This window comes from Lontra canadensis, unplaced genomic scaffold (assembly GCF_010015895.1).
Source record: "Lontra canadensis isolate GAN:19392208 unplaced genomic scaffold, GSC_riverotter_1.0 scaffold58, whole genome shotgun sequence".
NCBI classification, from domain to species: domain Eukaryota; kingdom Metazoa; phylum Chordata; class Mammalia; order Carnivora; family Mustelidae; genus Lontra; species Lontra canadensis.
This window is the reverse complement of record NW_022631052.1, coordinates 10,521,510-10,540,497: the sequence shown is the minus strand read 5'-3', so window position 1 is coordinate 10,540,497 and position 18,988 is coordinate 10,521,510. Positions and strand designations below refer to the sequence as shown.

General features: G+C 43.3%; 1 protein-coding gene and 1 pseudogene across 2 annotated transcripts; both read right to left on the bottom strand.

Moving 5' to 3' along the window:
* Positions 1-698: 698 nt before the first annotated feature.
* Positions 699-10,509, bottom strand: TMED2 (transmembrane p24 trafficking protein 2). Of its 2 annotated transcripts, XM_032876449.1 has the most exons (5): positions 10,229-10,509; positions 8,220-8,412; positions 7,779-7,799; positions 5,275-5,382; positions 699-2,221 (listed from the first exon to the last, which is right to left on the bottom strand). In XM_032876449.1, the coding sequence occupies exons 1-5, from the start codon at positions 10,406-10,408 to the stop codon at positions 2,097-2,099; spliced, it is 627 nt and encodes a 208-aa protein (XP_032732340.1). In that variant the 5' UTR covers positions 10,409-10,509; the 3' UTR covers positions 699-2,096. The 2 variants fall into 2 exon arrangements, with proteins under 2 accessions (XP_032732340.1, XP_032732341.1); XM_032876450.1 differs by lacking the exon at positions 7,779-7,799 and having other exon boundaries at positions 10,229-10,505.
* Positions 10,510-14,162: 3,653 nt separating this feature from the next.
* On the bottom strand, positions 14,163-15,239 carry LOC116878510 (annotated as a pseudogene).
* Positions 15,240-18,988: the final 3,749 nt, after the last annotated feature.

The window sequence follows — 18,988 nt, the reverse complement described above, 5'->3', positions numbered from 1 at the left end:
CAGGATCACACCTCAAAATACCCCTGACAACTGTTATAAAATGGGACTTCCACCGCTCTGAAAATAAAGGCAGAAGGAAAGAGCATACTAGCATTTGCATTTGGGTATCTACTTACTAGTTTTCGGACCCTTGGATGCTTTCCAAGCCTGTTTCCCTATTTCCAAAAGGAGGATTATAATAGCACCCAAGGTTAAGGGCTGTTTTGAGGAATAAATTAAACAGACTGCATATAGCACTTATTTAGCATAGTGCCAGGACATTCCACAGTGTCCAACAAATGGTAGTTTATTACTAACAGGCCCTTAGTGTAACAGAGGAAGAGCAACAATTTCTAAAAGCGGAGATCTAGTTTCTGATTCCACCAGGCTTCATCTGAGGGCCTTGCACGAATCACTGAATCCCTCCTAAACTTGTTTCCCACATCCAATAAACCAGGAAGCTGAGTTAAAATAACTCAACTTTTCTTCCAAATGAAAAAAAATACTTAAGATATTAACAATGAATCATCAAAAGAAACCACACAAGGAAAACTAATATTGAGTTCCTACTCACTATCCTCAAGTTTACAGATGTACAAAGCGACAGACATCTATAACAGGCATAGTAACTCAGAAAACACGGACATGTCTCATTTCAAATATGAATAGAAAGTTGATATTTAACAAATGTAAATTAATCATTAATATGAAACACAAAATACTGTTTTTAAAAAGAATTGTTTATTTACTGAACTTGGGGCAGATTAGATACACAACCAATTTTAAATGTACATCTTTTAATTCAATTTTGAAGTGTTTTCACACACACCCAAAAAAAAAAAAAAAAATGGCATTGCAACTGTTGTCTTAAGGTAAAATACAGTCACCTTAAACTGTTGCAAGTATTTTCACCAAAGGTTGAAAAATTGTTTATCCTGAACATGGAAACCTGTAACAAATTTAAATTAATTATATAAAACTCGTTACTTGTAGCTTTCCCCTGCAAAGATCCAAAAAAAATGTAGAAGTAACTAATATACATCAGTCACAACATAATCCTGGATCACCCCCACACCACGACCATATGCTCCTTTAATTTTAAACCCATCATCAGAGACCAAAAGAAAGTCATTTCATTTTATACAAAACAAAATTCACATGTGCCAAAAAAGACCCAAGAAAAACAAAAACAAAATCCTAGTACTGACAGTGATGTCCAGTACCCTAATTAAACAGTGGCAAAAATGCCACTGATCAAAAATAAAATAGTGGCTGTATATCATTGCAATGAAATCCAAGAGGCTTTAACCCTTAGGCATCAGAAATCCAGATGTTTCCAATTATATGAGTGCACACTTCCTACATGCCAAGAGCGGAGAAAGTGGATGTGCCAGCACAGAAAGAAAAGAGCTACCATTGGCTGCAACATCCAGAGAACCGGCTTTAGTAGAGACTGCTTGCAAAGTTAGGCAGAAACCAAAAAATGGTTATTAGCTGCTTGTGTCATCAATTTAATTGGATGTGCTTGAGTCCTAAGGTTCAAAACACAAATTTAGGGGCAAAATGTGTTTAAGTGTAATCTTTAAAGCAAAAACAAGATAGACAAGTATCAAAGTACCAACCTGGTCACACTCCAGTCAGAGCTCTGCCAGTAGGCTGGGTAGAAAATGTCAAGATTCAGACAGTTGTTTCTCATAAGGATTCAACAAAAAGAATCTTTAATGACTTGAACTGCAGGATAAGAGACCCAAAGAATGCAGTCATTTAAGTGAAGTACTATCCATGAAGTACTTTTCTGAACTGTACTTCATGAAAACACATGGAAAGAAGATATAATCAGGACTATATGCCTGTGTTTCATTTATAGTGTTGGGGAGTTCTGACAGACCTGGATAATGGAGGCAGAATTCAAATAAGAAATTATGCCAATCAAGTGTCAAATTTTCACTCTAACTTTCCTAAAAAGGTGTTTTCCCTCAATATCTATTAATCACAAAGAAACATAAGCTGTGATGTACAGTTTCAAAAATAAAAATGTAGAAACTAATGACATTATTATCACCAAGATGTTTGGTAAACAGTGAATTATGATTTTGAGATCATCAGGAAAAGGCTTTTTAAACAACCCTCCGGACTTCAAAAAATCTCTTCAGGTAGTAGATCTGTCCCAATGTCATGGCAACTAGAACAAGAGCTTCAAAGAAGGACCAAAGGACCACTCTGCTGTTTGTGTTGTCGTTGACTGTGAGGACAGACAAAAATACATAATTTAACCAAAAAAAAAAAAAAAAAGGCATAAGCATCATGAGTCATCCTAGTCTTTACTCTAAGAAAGTAGTATTTTCACACCATTCACAGTACTCTACTTTTTGTCTTTTGTCCCCAAGCAACTCAACAAACTCAGCAGCAGAAAATTTTAGCTTTAAATGGGACCTTAAAGATTCATGGGATATGGTCAAGTCTGCTCTGCTTGTGTATGGAGAGCAGAGAGGAAAAGTGACTTGCCCAAGTGACTTCAACCTCTAGAGTTAAAACCCAGTATGACCTCCTTTCTCCTTCACATTAAAATATTCCTACATTATAATCTTTTTCGCTGAATCAGAAAACAGACTTTAACAAAAAAAAAAAAAAAAAAAAAGATTATTTCAAGATCACATAGTTACCCTAAAGCACTACCCACCTAGTCAAAATGGGTCAATCTAAGTGGCTTTTTCCTTAAACATGTATTCAACAAATACTGAGCACCTACTATGTATCTGACAGCTGTTCTAGCTGAAGGTTTCTCAGTTTCATGAACCAATACTGGCAATTACGACAAACTGGAACCAGTCCATGATCTATCCCACTCTTAAGCTAAGGGTCTGATCCTTAAAACAAGAGCCAAGACCACTCTTTATTAATTTATTCTGCTCAATCTATGTCACATTCTTTCAAATTTCTGATCAAATCTACAGCCTTTACTTTTTAAAATTACTAGGCAGTTTCTGATTTTTCTACAAATGGCCAATTTTAAGGGGCGCCTGGGTGGCTCAGTGGGTTAAGCTGCTGCCTTCGGCTCAGGTCATGATCTCAGGGTCCTGGGATCGAGTCCCGCATCGGGCTCTCTGCTCGGCAGGGAGCCTGCTTCCCTCTCTCTCTCTGCCTGCCTCTCTGTCTACTGTGATCTCTCTCTGTCAAATAAATAAATAAAAATCTTAAAAAAAAAAAAAACCCACAAATGGCCAATTTTAAAAACAATTATAAATCAGCAATATAGTAACAATATTAATCAGATGAATAAGTGAGTGCCATATTTTTAGATATATCATTTGTAGAACATTAACTGGATTATAATGGCTACTAGATTAATAATCACTCAAAAAGACGTGAAACGCAATTAACCCCCCAAAAATAAAACGTACAGTTAACAAAAAATGGGGCTTTTTTCCCGGAATAAGAAGAGATACATGCCCAAGAATATTACTAATTAGAACCCTCAAAAACACCAAAGCTGAAATTTTTAGTACTAATTCCATGGCATGAAGTTTACTTCTGCTGAAAACTTAGTAACCAATATCTAGCATTAACTGTGAAGGACCAGCACTTAAGATTTGTGTCTGGAGAGGGGAATGGCCGAGTAAATACTTCAAAATATTAAGCCATCATGTAAAAAGAAGTATTTATCTCTCTCTTCACTTTACCTGGAAAAGTGTGTGTATTAGACACTGTCCTCACACTATTTACAAGTTAGCCACATCTAAAAGTAACAAAGTATAGTACAACACTGGAGATAAAGGAAGAAAAAAATGTCTCATTATGTTCAACCCTAAGGGGTAAGTGCTGTAGGAAGATGTTACAAAAAACATTGTGAGAACTATCTGATTTGCAAAAATAAACAGAAAGCCTAAAATTCTATTTGTGAAACAAATACAGAGCATCTCCACTCAAATTAAGTGCAAAAGAGTAAGGCTGGATGCCCCCACAGACCGGAAGACAGGTCTTCCTCCGACTGCTGTGTTCCCAAGAACTTCCTATACCTTTAAAGCCATCTGGTCTGAACTGGTTATAACAAAAAGCAGAAGCTTTCAGCCTTCAGACTCTGCTCAGTGCCCTTCTCACCCCAGAATGGGCTGGGCCCAGTGGAGAGCAAGGTAATCAACAGATGGGTTTCCGCCAGGTGAGGGAGAGGAGGGTCGATCCCAGAGGGTAAACAGAGTACCAGTGGGGGCAAGGAGGAGAAAGAACCATAGCGGAAGAGGCTGGAGCGCATGTATACAAGCGGTGGTCCCCCTCACGCCCCACTCCCCCCCAGAAAGTGAGGACAGGGGCTCTTACTTCTCCAGTCTGTTGTGTTTACTCATTACTATGCCACCGAAAGGCTAGGTGCGTGCTCTAGGTCCTCAAGGTTCATTTCCATCCATGGCAAGAGATGTAAGAGTGTAGGGAGAACACGAACCACATCTTGAAGAGGTTCAGCCTGCGCCTCTCTCTCTCTCTGGAGTCACTCTTCTCTTGCTCTACCCCAAACCCGGAACAAAGACTCCTGACTTCAATCACTTTGCACTCGAGGACGAGCTTGCTCCCATGAGATCTAGCCCCAAGAACTATGTGGAGGATGAAAAACACTGAACCACAGGTGCGGACCTGGATCTAAAATATGGTATCTGGTCTGGGCGTCAATACGGTACCTCTCAATTTTACGTGCAAAGGTATAATACTTATGGCTGTATCATGGGCCAGACAGGCTTTTGCAACCTAACGTGGGATCCTAGTCACCACTGTTTCCACAGATAAATGCATTCCATGTTCCCAGTTTACAAACCAGGAACCCAAGCTGAGCTTCACCTGGTGACTGCTTGGATTCATGTTTTCGTGCTATTTTAACTAGCCTAAACCTTCCACTTTAGTAAAAAAAGCTAATTTCAGCATATAATATTACACATTGGCACAGAAATGTCGACTATGTGATTAAAAACCAACCACTTTCTATTTTTCCTTTCTGCTTTGGGAAAACTATTAGTTTTACTCCTCAGAGGACCAGAGATCTTTTTAAAAACTCCTAAAAGCTCATACTAAATCTTAACAGCATTTTTCAGTTTAGAATGAATATCCCAATAAAAAACCAGTCTGGTACAAAGCTCTACAAACACGCACTCAAAAACTATCTTTGCATAATTGCTTTTTCCAGTCAATGCTTTACTATGATAATATTTATAAAATACCCAAATGAGGAAAATTCCAGCCAGCTGTTGGGTAATACGGCTTCAGGACTTTCCGGCCACCAGACACCATTGCGAAGCTCCAGCATGAACTTACTTGCTCTGTGTATCCTCTCCCGAACTTCCATGTACTCCTGCTCATGCTTTACAGCTGTCATCGCCACTGCCAGCTCATTAATCATTTCTTCTAGCTTGTTCTGGTGAGCTACGGAAAAATATAAAACCAGATTAGCACACATTTGGCAATCTCCTTTTGAAAAAATATGCATAAGGCAATATTCCTCAAGATACTCCTCAGAGAAGGCATACTCTGTTTAGAAGCTGTTTCGAAACGGCTCAGACGTCATGTTGGACTACCGATGACAATAAATTCTCGATGCATTTTTTTAAATGTCCGTTCCCAGAACAGAAAGCTCTTTCAGGGTGGGAAACATACTCTATAATGCTTACTAACAAAAGGAAAACAATTCACCCTAAGAAATTTCCTCCAATGAATTACTGCTAAGTTCACTATATTAACTGGAAAAGAAAAAAAGAACTGAGGAGGGGGAAAAAAAAGAACACAAACTATGAAACAAAATTCCTAATAATAATTCTGTAAATAACAATATTTAACTAAAATCAAAACCTATGCTTTAGAATCATATAACTCTAATGTTAATATAAATGCAGCCTCAAAACAGACTTTTAATCTCAATGAAGCTAACCAGACAAAAACCCAAGACATTCTTGAAAAAATCCACACCAAAATTCAAACATTCCTCTATGGAAATCACAGCAATAATTTCACTACAGTGGGGAATGGCAGGCATCATAAGTGAAAAGACAAGCTTTCGGTTGCACAAGGTTTAAAATCAGGTATTCTTTTTTGCCAAAAATGAATACAAGGTGGACTAAGGGTTCTGAAGGGTAAGTGTAGGCTTCTAGACAGGGCTATGTTATGACAACGAACACGGAGTTAGGAAAAAAATATCTACCAATAGGGAAGAATCCCAACAGAGGACCCCTACCCATGTTAAGGTAGTTAGGTAGAATCTCAAATCCCAAATCATCCCTCACTAGCTTCATCTGGGAAACCCCAAGCACGACATGGAACCTTGGGAGCAGGGTTTCTCAGGAACAGCGTTGTTGACATTTTCAACCAGATAATTCTTCGTTGTGAGGGGCCGGCCAGTACATTTTAGGATCTTCCACCCGGCCATGAGAATAAAAAATGTCTCCTGATAGGGATGCCTGGATGGATTAGTCAGTAGAGAATGCAGCTCTTGATCTCAAGGTCGTGAGTTCAAGCCCCACAACGGGCATGGAGCCTACTTTAAAAAAAAAAAGTCTCCAGATACTGTCAAATGTCCTCTTGGGGGCAAACACTGTCCTCACTTGAGGACCACTGCTTTAGAACAGGGTTTGAATTCAGAGCTTCCATTCACTGACATTAGCAAACAAAAGCAAGAATTTAGATATTAAAGGTTTAAGAATAACTCAAGAGTCACATTCATCAGCCAACATTTTCTAACTATTTAGAAAGGACTAATTTCCAGAAAAGAAACAAGCACAAACCCCTTGAAAACTCCGAATTCTCCTTAAGTTAGCCAAGTCCTACACTGTAAATGGCCCCAAAAAACAAGCACAGGAATTACTAAATAGTAGGATTCTCTGAATTCTACAGATTTCAAACCTAACAAATACTTCTTTACGATGTAAGTACTCTATTAACTGCTTAATATTTAGGACAAATGTCAATACTAGGAAATGTGTTGAACTGCTAGTTTCCACAAATCCTGACGTACACTGTACAACCCCTGCCTTCCGCCCACCGCCCCAATCCAAATGTGCTGGTTCTTGGTAAACAATTTAACCAGAAGACTCGACTCAGGGTTTACTGCTGGTCAGTGAAGAAACAAAAATTAATTGAATTATAACATATGGTTGAAAGAGCTTCTGTCACCATCTCAACATAGCTTCTAGAACTGCATTTCACATCCTACAAAGTTTCAAGTTACAAAACTTCAGTAACGGTAAAAAGCCACCAAAATACTTCGTACAAAGTGAACACTATTTGCTATTAGCTATGTTCAAGACTTTTATCCCTCCAATTACAGTTCAATCTTTCCACCCTCAGCATTCATTTTAAAGAAACAAAGTATGATGTTACTAAGAAGCCAATCACTGTATTTCTAGGGCCATTAATTTAAAATGACCTAACTATACTTCCCGTCAACCAAATAAAAACAACCGCTCTAGTGGCGCCTGGGTGGCTCAGTGGGTTAAGCCTCTGCCTTCAGCTCAGGTCATGATCCCAGGGTTCTGGGATCGAGCCCCGCATCAAGCGCTCTGCTCAGCAGGGAGCCTGCTTCCTCCTCTTTCTGTACCTGCCTCTCTGCCTACTTGTGATCTCTGTCAAATGGATGAATAAAATCTTTAAAAAAAAAAAAAAAAAAAAAAGAGCTCTAAAACTCTAGTTAGTTGTAGGGGTCTTTTTTTTAATTAAGAGAAAAAACACTCTCATGCTAATAAACTGAGGTTAGAAAGGAAAGCAAAGCAGAAATTAGAGGCAAAGAAAAATATGCAAGACAGGATGCTGTCAAAAAGCAATCCACCTACCATCCCAGGTATCTCCACCACCTAAAGAAAAGTGTAAGATATAAACACACAAAAATAAAACTAGGTTTAATCCAACTAGTCATGTATAAATGAGCAAACGGTAATGTATATACCAAGATTAGCAAATCAACACAACAAACCACCTAAAACACACATAACCTACATGCTTACAAAAGCACAGACTGACTATGAAAAGTTGCCAGAAGAGGCAAGTCTAAAGAACCAAAAATAAATACAAATTCCCAGAAACTTATTTTTGTTAATTTGGAGTCCTGGAGAAATAAAATAAAATAAAATGTATCACAAAACTTTTTGGTTTTAAACACAGTTAATGAACTTAGAATAAGAAATCAAAAAATATAAATACTCCATTCAAGATGAGTAACAATGTACATAACATTAATTCCTGGAATGGGAATTAAATCTGAATGTTCATCCCACCTTCTGTTTCCATGTCTTGTCCTTTGGGAGCCTCCCCGATATCAATGGTGAACATCACTATCTTTGGAGTCATGGTAGACATCCTATTGCTAAAACAAAACTTGTACGTTCCATCCATGTGAGCAGCAAATGTGTATTTCCCACTGGACTCTCGGTCTCCTTTATAAATTCCTTTATTATCGGGCCCTGTAATCTGGAGGCAGGAAAGAAATACACATCACAAAGATTTTAAACCGTACTGTTCGTAGGTACTGTCTATTGGCTGTAAAATATCTGCTAAGAAAATGTAGTTGTCACTTAATGACAGTAACCTCTTTGGGCTGCAGTTCTCCTGCTTACAAAACAAGGCTGCACAAGAGGACTCTCCAGGACCTGCTTCAATCCTGACACGCTTCCTTTGTCCCACTGACACACGAACCCCTCAGAAACACAAACAGTACCTTACACCTGTCTCCAACTGGCCTATCACCAACACACATGCACGCTATTAATATCAAAACATAAAAAAAGGGGCGCCTGGGTGGCTCAGTGGGTTAGAGCCTCTGCCTTCGGCTCAGGTCATGATCTCAGGGTCCTGGGATCGAGCCCCACATCGGCCTCTCTGCTCAGCAGGGAACCTGCTTTCCCTCCTCCTCTGCCCATAAATAAATAAAATCTTTAAAAAAAAAATAAAACTAAGAAATTTGAGCAAGTTACACTTTTGGGTTTTCCTAATTGATTGCTACAAACCAGTGAAGGAATCTGAGATGCCAGAAGGCTTGAGAAAAAAGACCAGACTGAAAACTAAGAGACCCATGTTCTCAGCCATCTGCTAAAAATCAGCTGTTAGGCCCTGGTTAACTAACTTAGTTCCTCTTACAAAGCCTGTCACCTGCAGAACTTGGGACACTGGGAGAGCTGATCGCTGCAGTCTTAACTAATTTCAGCAGTCCCTCCTTTCATGTGGACCGTGTAATTGGTGCCCAACTCTGCTGTCCACTGTCAAAAGGAAAACCCCTGAACTCAATTAATCATGGTAACAGTGAATTTAAGTATTAATTACATCCAGTTTCCTAAAAGAAAGAAAAATAAAAACGAGTCACTCTTTTGGCTTAAAAAAAAAGGTAAGAGGAGGAAATTTAGGGACTGCAGCTTTCTTTGAACAATGTCCTGTTTTCTCCAGATACTTCATCTGCAATCATTATCCCTAAACTGAATGACCCTAGTCCACCTTTTCCCTAGTCAGAGATGGCTCCAGGAGGTATCTGGAGGTTTGCATAAAAATAGGTTACACGTGGGGCGCCTAGGTGGCTCAGTCGGTTAAAGCCTCTGCCTTCGGGCTGGGCTTGGGTCATGATCCTGGAGTCCTGGGATCAAGCCCTGCATGGGGCTCTCTGCTCAGGGGGGGAGCCTGCTTCCTCCTCTCTCTCTCTCTCTGTCTGCCTCTGCCTACTTGTGATCTCTGCCTGTCAAATAAATAAATAAAATCTTAAAAAAAAAATAGGTTACACGCTCAGACTCGATCTTTGAAAAATAAAGAACAGCACAACACAAATGCCCGTCTAGCCTTCAACAGCTTTCGCCTTACTTTTTCTATAAAGTTCTCACGTCAGGCCCCAACATTAATCCGTCACGCGACGAAATGCAGCTGCAGACCCAATACAGACCTGCCCTCGACTAACCTCAACACTTAAGTGCCTTCTGCGCCCCGAGCTGACACGCGGCGCCTGGCCGACAAAGCTCGGAGACCGAGTCCACGGGGAGCCCGCCGTTCAAACCAAGAACCCAAGGCGGCTAAGCAACGGCTCCGTATCCGACCAAGTCCTGGGGTATGGAACCCGGGCGGACCGCGGGGGAAAAGGCCGTTAGGGGGTCGCCCAGGCGGGGGCCAGACGGCGGCCCGGGCCCCTCCCAGCACTCGGACAGCGGCCTCCACACCCCGCGCCCCCGCAGGCCCCGCGCGCGCCCCAGCGCCGCCAACCGCGCACGGCCCCGCAACCCCGTCTGGGCCCCGGGCAGCGTGCCCGCACCTCCACGTCGATGTCCAGGAAGCCGCCCTCGGCCACCTCGAAGATGAGGCCCATCTTGGTGCCGGAGGTGACCCGCTCGAAGAAGCACTCCTCGGCATGCGCGTCGATGCTGACGAAGTAACCCGAGGCCGTGGCCAGAAGAGCGGCCAAGAGTACCAGCAGCTCAGCGAGCGTCACCATGGTGGGGCTGGGGCCGAAGCCAGGACCAGGACCGCGGCCTCCAGTGCCGCCGCCGCCGCCACCGCTGCCTCCTCAGCCGCCGCCGCCTCAGCTCCGCCCCTTCCGGCTGCGCCACCCGAGGGGGCTGATGCGGGCGCCGTGGATTGGCGGGCTCCGGCAGCTGCCACGTAACGGACGCACGGCGGCCGCCGAGGGACATGGCGGCTCCGCCCAACCTGAGCCTCGACGGTGGCTCTGAAGGGCCAAACGTCGTTGTCCCCACCTCCCTCCCCTTTCCCGGGCAACCTAAATTTCACGTGGACCAGAGGAGAAAGCGGCGGTATGAAAAAACCTCCCGTGCCCAATGCAACTCCCTAAGACTGTGCAAAGAGATGGTGAAAGATCTGGAGGCAGCAATAGGAGTAAGAAGAAGAAGAGGCGCGCCTGGGTGGCTCAGTCATTTAGGTGTGGGACTCCTGAATTCCACTCAGGTCGCGATCTTAGGGTCTTGAGTTCGAGAGCCGGGTGGGGCTCCACGCTTAGCAGGAAGTCTGCTTGAGATTTTCCTTCTCTCTTTCCCCCAGCTCGTTGTCGCGCTCTCAGATAAATTTAAAAAAAAAAAAAAAAAACACCTCTTAAAAAAAAAAGACATAAAAGGAAACAGGGGTCTCACCCCAAGAGCGTTGAGATTTTCGCTAACAAACTCCAAACTTGTCTCCACTTTTTCAGTTTTCGACCAGTTTGATCCAATTCAGATGCTTGTTAACCCTCCAGAAGACCTCGGGATCGTTACCATCTAATTGTTTTGTTGTAGTTGTTGTTTTAAAGATTTTTTAAAATTTATTTGTGAGAGAGAAGGAGACGGAAAGAGAAAAAGACTCACTACTGAGCAGTGAGCTCGATGCGGGACTGGAACCTACAATCCTGCGATCATGACCTGAACCAAAGGCAGCCGCTCAACTGACTGAGCCACCCACGTGCCCCTTAAGATTTTATTTTTTAAACAAACTCTACCTACCCAAGGTAGGGCTGGAACTCATAACTGTGAGATCAAGTGTCCCATGGTCCATGGACTGAGCCAGCCAGGCGCCCCACTTCTGGTATTAAAAAACCCACCTACCAGCTTGCTGGCACATCCCACTTAAGGGAAGAAATTATATCCTCTGATTCAAAGAAGCCTCCTACCCTTCCAGGAAAAACAAGTCAACTTCCATGCCAGCCCCTTCCATCCTAACCCCGGAAATCCTGACCATGAGTCCTAGTGGCAGAAGATGCCTTCAGACCATGAGCTCACCTCCATTCTCTGGCCATCCTCGGATCAATTACCTGCCTGTCATCCGACAGTGTCTGATTACTTGACAAGCTGTATTGAGCAGGGAAAGCACTTACCCCTTAGGAAACACCCTCATCCCCCCCGCCCGAAACCTCCAGAGAAGGATGGAGGTGGGTATAGACTGGGAAGGGGCACAAGGGAATCTCCCAGGATGTTCAGAAAGTTTAACATCTTACCATGTTTACATATTATATTATTTTTTAACTCAAAAAGATGTATACATAAGACTGATGCACTTTATTTTGCTGTATGTATATAATACTTGTACTACAAAAACATTTTTCTACCTTGTTCAAATCCTCCAAAACTAGAATTCTATGAGCTCCCCAAAGCGCTGCTGTCTCATCAGGCCCCCTTAGCTCTTGCCAGATGCTAGGACTATTTTCTGCATTTTGCTTCCAGACGTACTTCTACTCATCCCTCAAAACCCAACTCAAATGTCACCTCTTTTCTTCTCGAGAATGTCCCTAGACATACCTCTGCCACGTACAGGCCCCATGAACTGTGCTTTTGATGCAGATAACGGTGATTTGCCAGTCCACGACACTCATGAGCCACCAGCCTTGATATCTGTATGCTGTGCTCTCAGAGCCTACCACAGGGCCACAAAAGACCTCACTCGTGACTTGTGAGTTGAGTTCATTGCCCTGGCCCGGGGATGAAGAGACCTGGGCGGTTACTCCAGTTTTGCACAAAGCCGTGTAACCTTACGTTCCATCAACTTTGAGCCTCAGTCTCCTCACCTGTAAAGAGGGGATGATGACCATGTGCCTTGCTTGTTATCATGAGGACCAGATGACACGGTATATCTGAAGGTGCTTTGCAAATTTGAGAGTTTTTTGGGTTTGGGGTTTTTTGGGGTGTTTTGTTTTGTTTTGTTTTGGCATTATTTCTTGAAAGACCAACAGGCAATAGGGGGCAGTAGTGGCCCAAAATCCAGTTTCCTGCTTCAGGTGTCCAGAAACAGGTGCGCAGCTCCAACGATGGAAACTGCCTTGCCATGACCCTGCATTACCGAATTCAAGTCTTCTTGTAATAGTCCCCTGATTCCCCACTGTCCACACTGTGGCAAAGGCCCTGGTTCTCCTGGCAGGTCAGTTCTGTAGTGTCACTCTAGAAGCCTAGATCCTGTCTCTCCAGCCTCACTAACTCACTTATGTGCTTCCGTTTCACTGTACTAAATTTCTTTCTGATTATAATACCTACAGAGCTTCCTATTCAGCTGAAGTAATCTGATGGAAACAGCCCTTTGGACTCCCAAGCAACTGAACTCCATAGAAAAGTGCCAAGAACAATTCTGGTTTTACCCAGAAATTAAATATGTTAACTTCCCTTTTCAGACTGATTCGATATTCTAAATCCACTTATTGGGGACTTAAAACTTGAACATTTATCATCTCGGTGGACCACAGTGAATCATATACTGTAGGGATTTTATTATATAAATCGGGGGACCCAAATTCAAATGCCTTCAGGGATCAGGCAATTTATGTGAATGAGAGATGGCACCAGCTGAAGGCAATAAGGAGAGGGGAGGTCTGTGGCAAACTGGAGCACAGATGCTGTATCTAAATACAGTTAACTGGGCACCTGGGTGGCTCAGATGGTTAAGCGTCAGCTTTCAGCTCAGGTCATGAGCCCAGGGTCCTGGGATCGAGCTCTACATCAGGCTCCCTGCTCAGCGGTGAACATGCTTATCTCTCTCCCTTCTGTTGTTACCCCTGCTTGTGCGTTCTCTCTGTGTCAAATAAATAAATAAAAATCTTTTTAAAATAAAAAAAATAAAAATAAATAAATAAATACAATTAACTCCAATGTCGGAAAACACAGTGATGGCCAAACAAAAAATGCAACCAGACATCCTTTGGAAAATTTTTATATTATATAATTAACTGTGCTATCTAAAAATTGGAAAAGTAACTGTAATCACAGAACCATCAAATAATCACTGTCAACTGCCTGGCATAGTTCCTTTCTCACGCAGTTTTTTCTTTACAGTGCCACTCTCCTAAATTACTCATGAAGCATCTTCTGACATTATTTCAATATCTGAAGACGGGCTCTTGGGACTTGCCAGGGCACCCACAGGAAATGTGCACGTCCTGGGTCCTCGGCACAGACTGGCATATGCCCGGGAGCCTCGGTGTGCATGAATACATTCGACACAGCCAGCGGTTGGCACACAGTGGGTACTTAGTAATTCTATGACGAATGATGAATGAATCTCTCAACTGGGGTCTGGCCCAGAACCTACCAGCTGGTTATCGGTAGTCAGTGAGATGCAGCAAAAACCGGGTCTTCCCTCCCTCCCTTCCTTCTTTCCTTTTTTCCAGCTTTATTGGTCTATAATTCATATACCATGAAATCACCCTTTTTTTTTTTTTACAGAGAAGTTCTTAGGTTATTACCCCTCTCATGAAAAATCTGCACAATTACCCCAGATCAAGTCACTACAGAATCTTGAACGCCTTCTGTCATCCAGTCTCCAGCTCTCTGTTTGCCCACACTAACCCTGGCTTTTGCAGTCCCCCCAACTTTCTTCATGCTGTTCTCATGTTCCTTTCACCGTTTTCTTGACGTCTCTTTCTTCTCATACAGGCCACGTCTTGAAAGCCTATGTTGAGGTTCATTTTTCTTTGCACAATCCAAGGAATCCTAAATTTTCATGCCAAAGCCAGTTGTCATGCCCCCGATAAGGGACAGAGGCAGGAAAAATGTTCACCTTCCGCCCAGGAGGCTGACCTATAGCCTGCATAGTTTTGACAAGGATCAAATATGTGTTGGTTGCTACATTCCTACATGGTCTCATGACTGCCTGAACCTCTCAGGGACAATTCATAGCAAACTGAATGATAAGCACCAGGAAAATCTTGGAAAAGTAGTCTTATGAGTAGAAATCCAAAGAAGACATGTATGATCTAATACTCCCTGCACGTCCCCTCCCCCTTGAGCACAAAGCATATAACCACCACCTTCCTACAGCAAAAGCACAGCTTTTTCTGCGCACGGGTCCTGTCCTCCTGCTGCTTAAATAAACTTGCTAAGTGGTGCCGTAAAATGTCTCAAGAACTCTTTCTTTCTTTTTTTTTTAAAGATTTTATTTATTTATTTGACAGACAGAGATCACAAGTAGACAGAGAGGCAGGCAGAGAGAGAGGAGGGGAAGTAGGCTCCCTGCTGAGCAGAGAGCCCGATGCGGGGCTCGATTCCAGGACCCTGGGATCATGACCTGAGCCGAAGGCAGAGGCTTTAACCCACTGAGCCACCCAAGTGCCCCAAGAACTCTTTCTTGACCAACCCTCTCAATGATCCTGCAACACCATCGCCAAAATTGCCTCTGCATCCAAATACAAAGATGACATCAGATGTGGTCTTATGCATTTTGGCTAGTTTTTCCCGAATTTCTGTCTTAGGTACCGTTGTCTTTCCAGGGTAATGAACACCAGTGACCATTTATTTCCGTTGAAGTAGTTGGTTGGTCATGAACTTCTTGATCTGGATAGTTACTGTGTCCTTCATGATGGCAGCCAAGCCACAAAGAGTCAGGGAGGAAAAGGGCAGACTCACCCTTTTAAAATGCACTGCCCAGTGGTAATCAGCACATTCAGAGTTGTCCAACCCTCCCCCCCAGTCCTAACTGGAACAGTGTCTTTCTGCTCTTGCTAATCTGTGGGTTGTCCCACTATTCCTTGCTGCTCCTGTTGTGATGCTTTCAAAATATACCCACAAATTCTTTGACCCTGTCCCTTCAAAAGGTGAAGCCTAATTCCCTTCTCCCGGACTGGGAGGCAGAAGTGACTTAGAGACTCACTTCTAAGAGAATGTAGTAGATGAGACAGTGTGTGCCTTCTGAAACTATGTCATAAAAAGTATTGTAACTTCTACCTTGTTCTTGTCATAAGGACACTCGAGCTGCTCTGGGAGAGACCTACATGGAGAGGAACTAACGCCTCCCACCAACAGCTATCAAGGGCGCCATCTTGGAAGTGGCTCCTCCAGCCCCAGTTAAGCCTTCAGATGACACCAGCCCTTGCCAATATCTTGACTACAACCTCATGAGAGACCCTGTATCAGAACTGCTGGGCAAAGCTGCTCCCAGATTCCAGATCTGCAGAAACTGTGAAAGATAATGACAGTTGTCAGAAGCCACTAAATTTGTAACTTGAGGTGTGCCTGGGTTGCTCAGTCACTTAAGCATCTGCCTTTGGCTCAGGGTCATGATCTCAGGGTGCTGGGATTGAGCCCCACATAGGGCTCCCTGCTCAGCAGGGAGCCTGCTTCTCCCTCTCCCTCTGCCTACCACTCCTCCTGCTTATGTACTCTCTCTTTCTGCCATATAAACAAAATCTTTTTTCAAAAAGTTTTAGGGTAACTCATTACACAGCAATAGATAACTAAAGCATGTGTTGAACCAATTTCCAACATTGAAACCTTTATGTGGAGGGGCACCTGACTGGCTTAGTTGGTAGAGCACTCAACTCTTGATCTCAGAATTGAGTTTGAGCCCCAAATATCGGGCGTAGAGATTACTTAAAGGTAAAAATCACTTAAAACGAAACAAAACAAACATTCTGTTGGAAAGATCTAGAATAGGTTCTGTTTTCCAGCTGATACAAACTCCTGTCCTAAATTATAAACCAAATGTGAAATTAGTATCTGTTAATATGAAAAGTCTGGGGCACCTGGCTGGCTCAGTCAGTAGAGCATATGATAACTTGATCTCAGGGTCATGAGTTTGAGACCCATGTTGGGCACAGAGATTATAAGAAAGAGAGAGAGAGAAGAAAAGTCAAGTCTAAACGTGAGGCTGCCAGTGAATGTAAAGGCTTGGCCACATGACCCTGCTCAACATCCATTCTCCCCTCTGTAAGAGCACTTCACTAGGTCATTGAGGATTCCTTTCCCTCCTGTCTTATTCAACACCACTCTGGTGGACTGTCTCCACCCTCTGGCTCTATGCTTGATTAATCAGCAATTTTCATGTCCATGTGTCCATAAGTACAGTGATTGTTCCAAGGGTAGCTATGTGTCCCAAACTGAGCCAATGATATGCAATGAAAATTCATTGAATTTGCTGAAGTTATTGGCAGGATGTAGCTCTACAGGTTCTGGATACCACCTTTGACACCATGTGTGGATAGCCTGCATGAAAGTGATGTCAACATTATGCAAAGCCAAAGCTGAAGGGCAGAGAACAACAGAAGTCAGATGACATTGCTATCACTAAGCCCCTGGATCCAGCTGTGCCTGAAGTCCACAATCTGGATTTCCTATTTATGTAACTATTTGCATAAGTCAGTTTGAGTTGTGGAAGACTTTTTTACAGACTCTGGGGATTCTAAACAAGAGGCATTACAACTATAGAAACTTTCCCCTGTCTGTTTGGAGATGTCCATAATAAGCAAGCTCAATGCTATAAATGCTTTAAAATAATTTAGGTCAATTATTGGCAGCATGGTTTAGACATTTTGAATAGTACCTAAGGAACGACTGTGTTTTCAAAGACTAAATAAGGGTCTGGAAATATAATTCTCTCTCTCTCTCTCTTTTTAAGATTTTATTTTTAAGTAATCTCTACACCAAACATGAGGCTCGAACTTAAGCCCTAAGATCAAGAGTCACATGTTCTATGGACCAAGCCATCCAGGCACCTCTAGAAATATAATTCTCAGCTCTGTCACTCAGTAAGAAGCTCATACTCAATTCCTTTCTGGGAGTGTCTTTGGTTCCTCACCTGTAAAATGGAGTAATATCACCTCAGGAAGGCTGCTTGCTCTCTGCTTTATAGGCTCCCGTGTCTGAGCCCTGCTTTCCTTCTCTGGCCTTCTCCCTCAGGCTGGCTCTCCCCAGACAACCAAAGTATGGCCACCAGCAGCCCCAGGCTTCCGGCCTACTTTCTCAGCAACCTCATAGGGAAAACAACAGACCCGACAAAAAATTACCTTTTGTAAGAAATCCAGGAAAAGTGTCATGGAATCTTCCTGGACTGTCAGGCCAATGTCCATCCATGTGTCAACAACTAGACCCACAGGTTGGATAAAGCAGACTGGTCAGGCCTGGGTTTCTCCTTTCCAGGAACCAGGGAGCAAGGGGTGGGTGGTTCCCCTGAAGAAGACCAGAAAAAATGGGCTGGATCCTGGTGGGGAGAAACAACACGTGTATTGTCTCCACTCACTGGGCTATGAGCTCGTTGAGGTCAGGGACTGCTGCCCTAATTTCTCTTTGCATTTCCAGACTCCCTCCTGGCACAAAGCAGGTTCTCAAGGGCCATGAGCTTCCCGGCCTGGATGAAGCCCTTTCCCCTTTCCCATCCCACTCTCTGCTGGAGCCTGGTTTCGCCTCCCAGAAACGCGGAGTTCTGTGAGGAGACAGAGGTTCCTACGAAGGGATCTAAGCTTTCAGAGGGAAGTAGGGTTTTTACCCCAGGCAAAACAACAAGGAGGAGGAAACTACTCAGAAGTTCCTCAGTTGTTGAAGGGACAAACAAAAGGTGGTCCGTCCACACAGCGGACTAAGATTCAGCCACCAAAAGGACCAAAGGGCTGATACCTGCTACAACTGCGGACAGACCTTGAAGACAAGAGGCTCAAGCTGGTCACAAAAGACCAGATATTCTGTGAGTCCATGTACATGAAATATCCAGCATACTCAAGTCCACGGACACCGAGACTAGATTCGTGGTTACCTCCGGCTCTGCTGTGGAGGAGGGAGGAAATAGGGAGTCACTGCTCATGGGGTTTCCCTTTGGAGCAATGAAAATGTTCTGGAACTTGACAGCGGAGATGGTTGCTTGTATCTGTGAATATACTGAAAATCATGGAACTATTCCCCTAAAACGGGTGGATTTTCGTGACATGTGAACTGTTTCTCAATAAAGCTGTTTAAGGCAAACAAACACACGGAAAGTTTTCATCCCCCAAGGTGTTGTCCAGAAGCCACCGAGAGAGAGGAGAAGAAAGCTCACCACCCAGGAGTCGGCCTGGCATGTCAGTGGGCCTCTGCGCTCTCCCGCTCTCCGGTAAATAAGTTTCACAGAACATCAACATCAGAAAAGGCCACCTTGTGACATGAGGAAATAAGTCTAAACTTGAGCATGGTTCAGGCCATGAAATACCAAACATCTCCCTCTGCCTGGCTCCAGTCTGTCCTCTGTCTAGGAAGATGTAAGAGCTCCAGTCCCAGAATGATCCCTGCCTCCTGAGAGCACTCACTCTACAGCAAAGCACCTCGATCCTGAATTTCTCCCCAGAATCACCCAACCAAAGCCC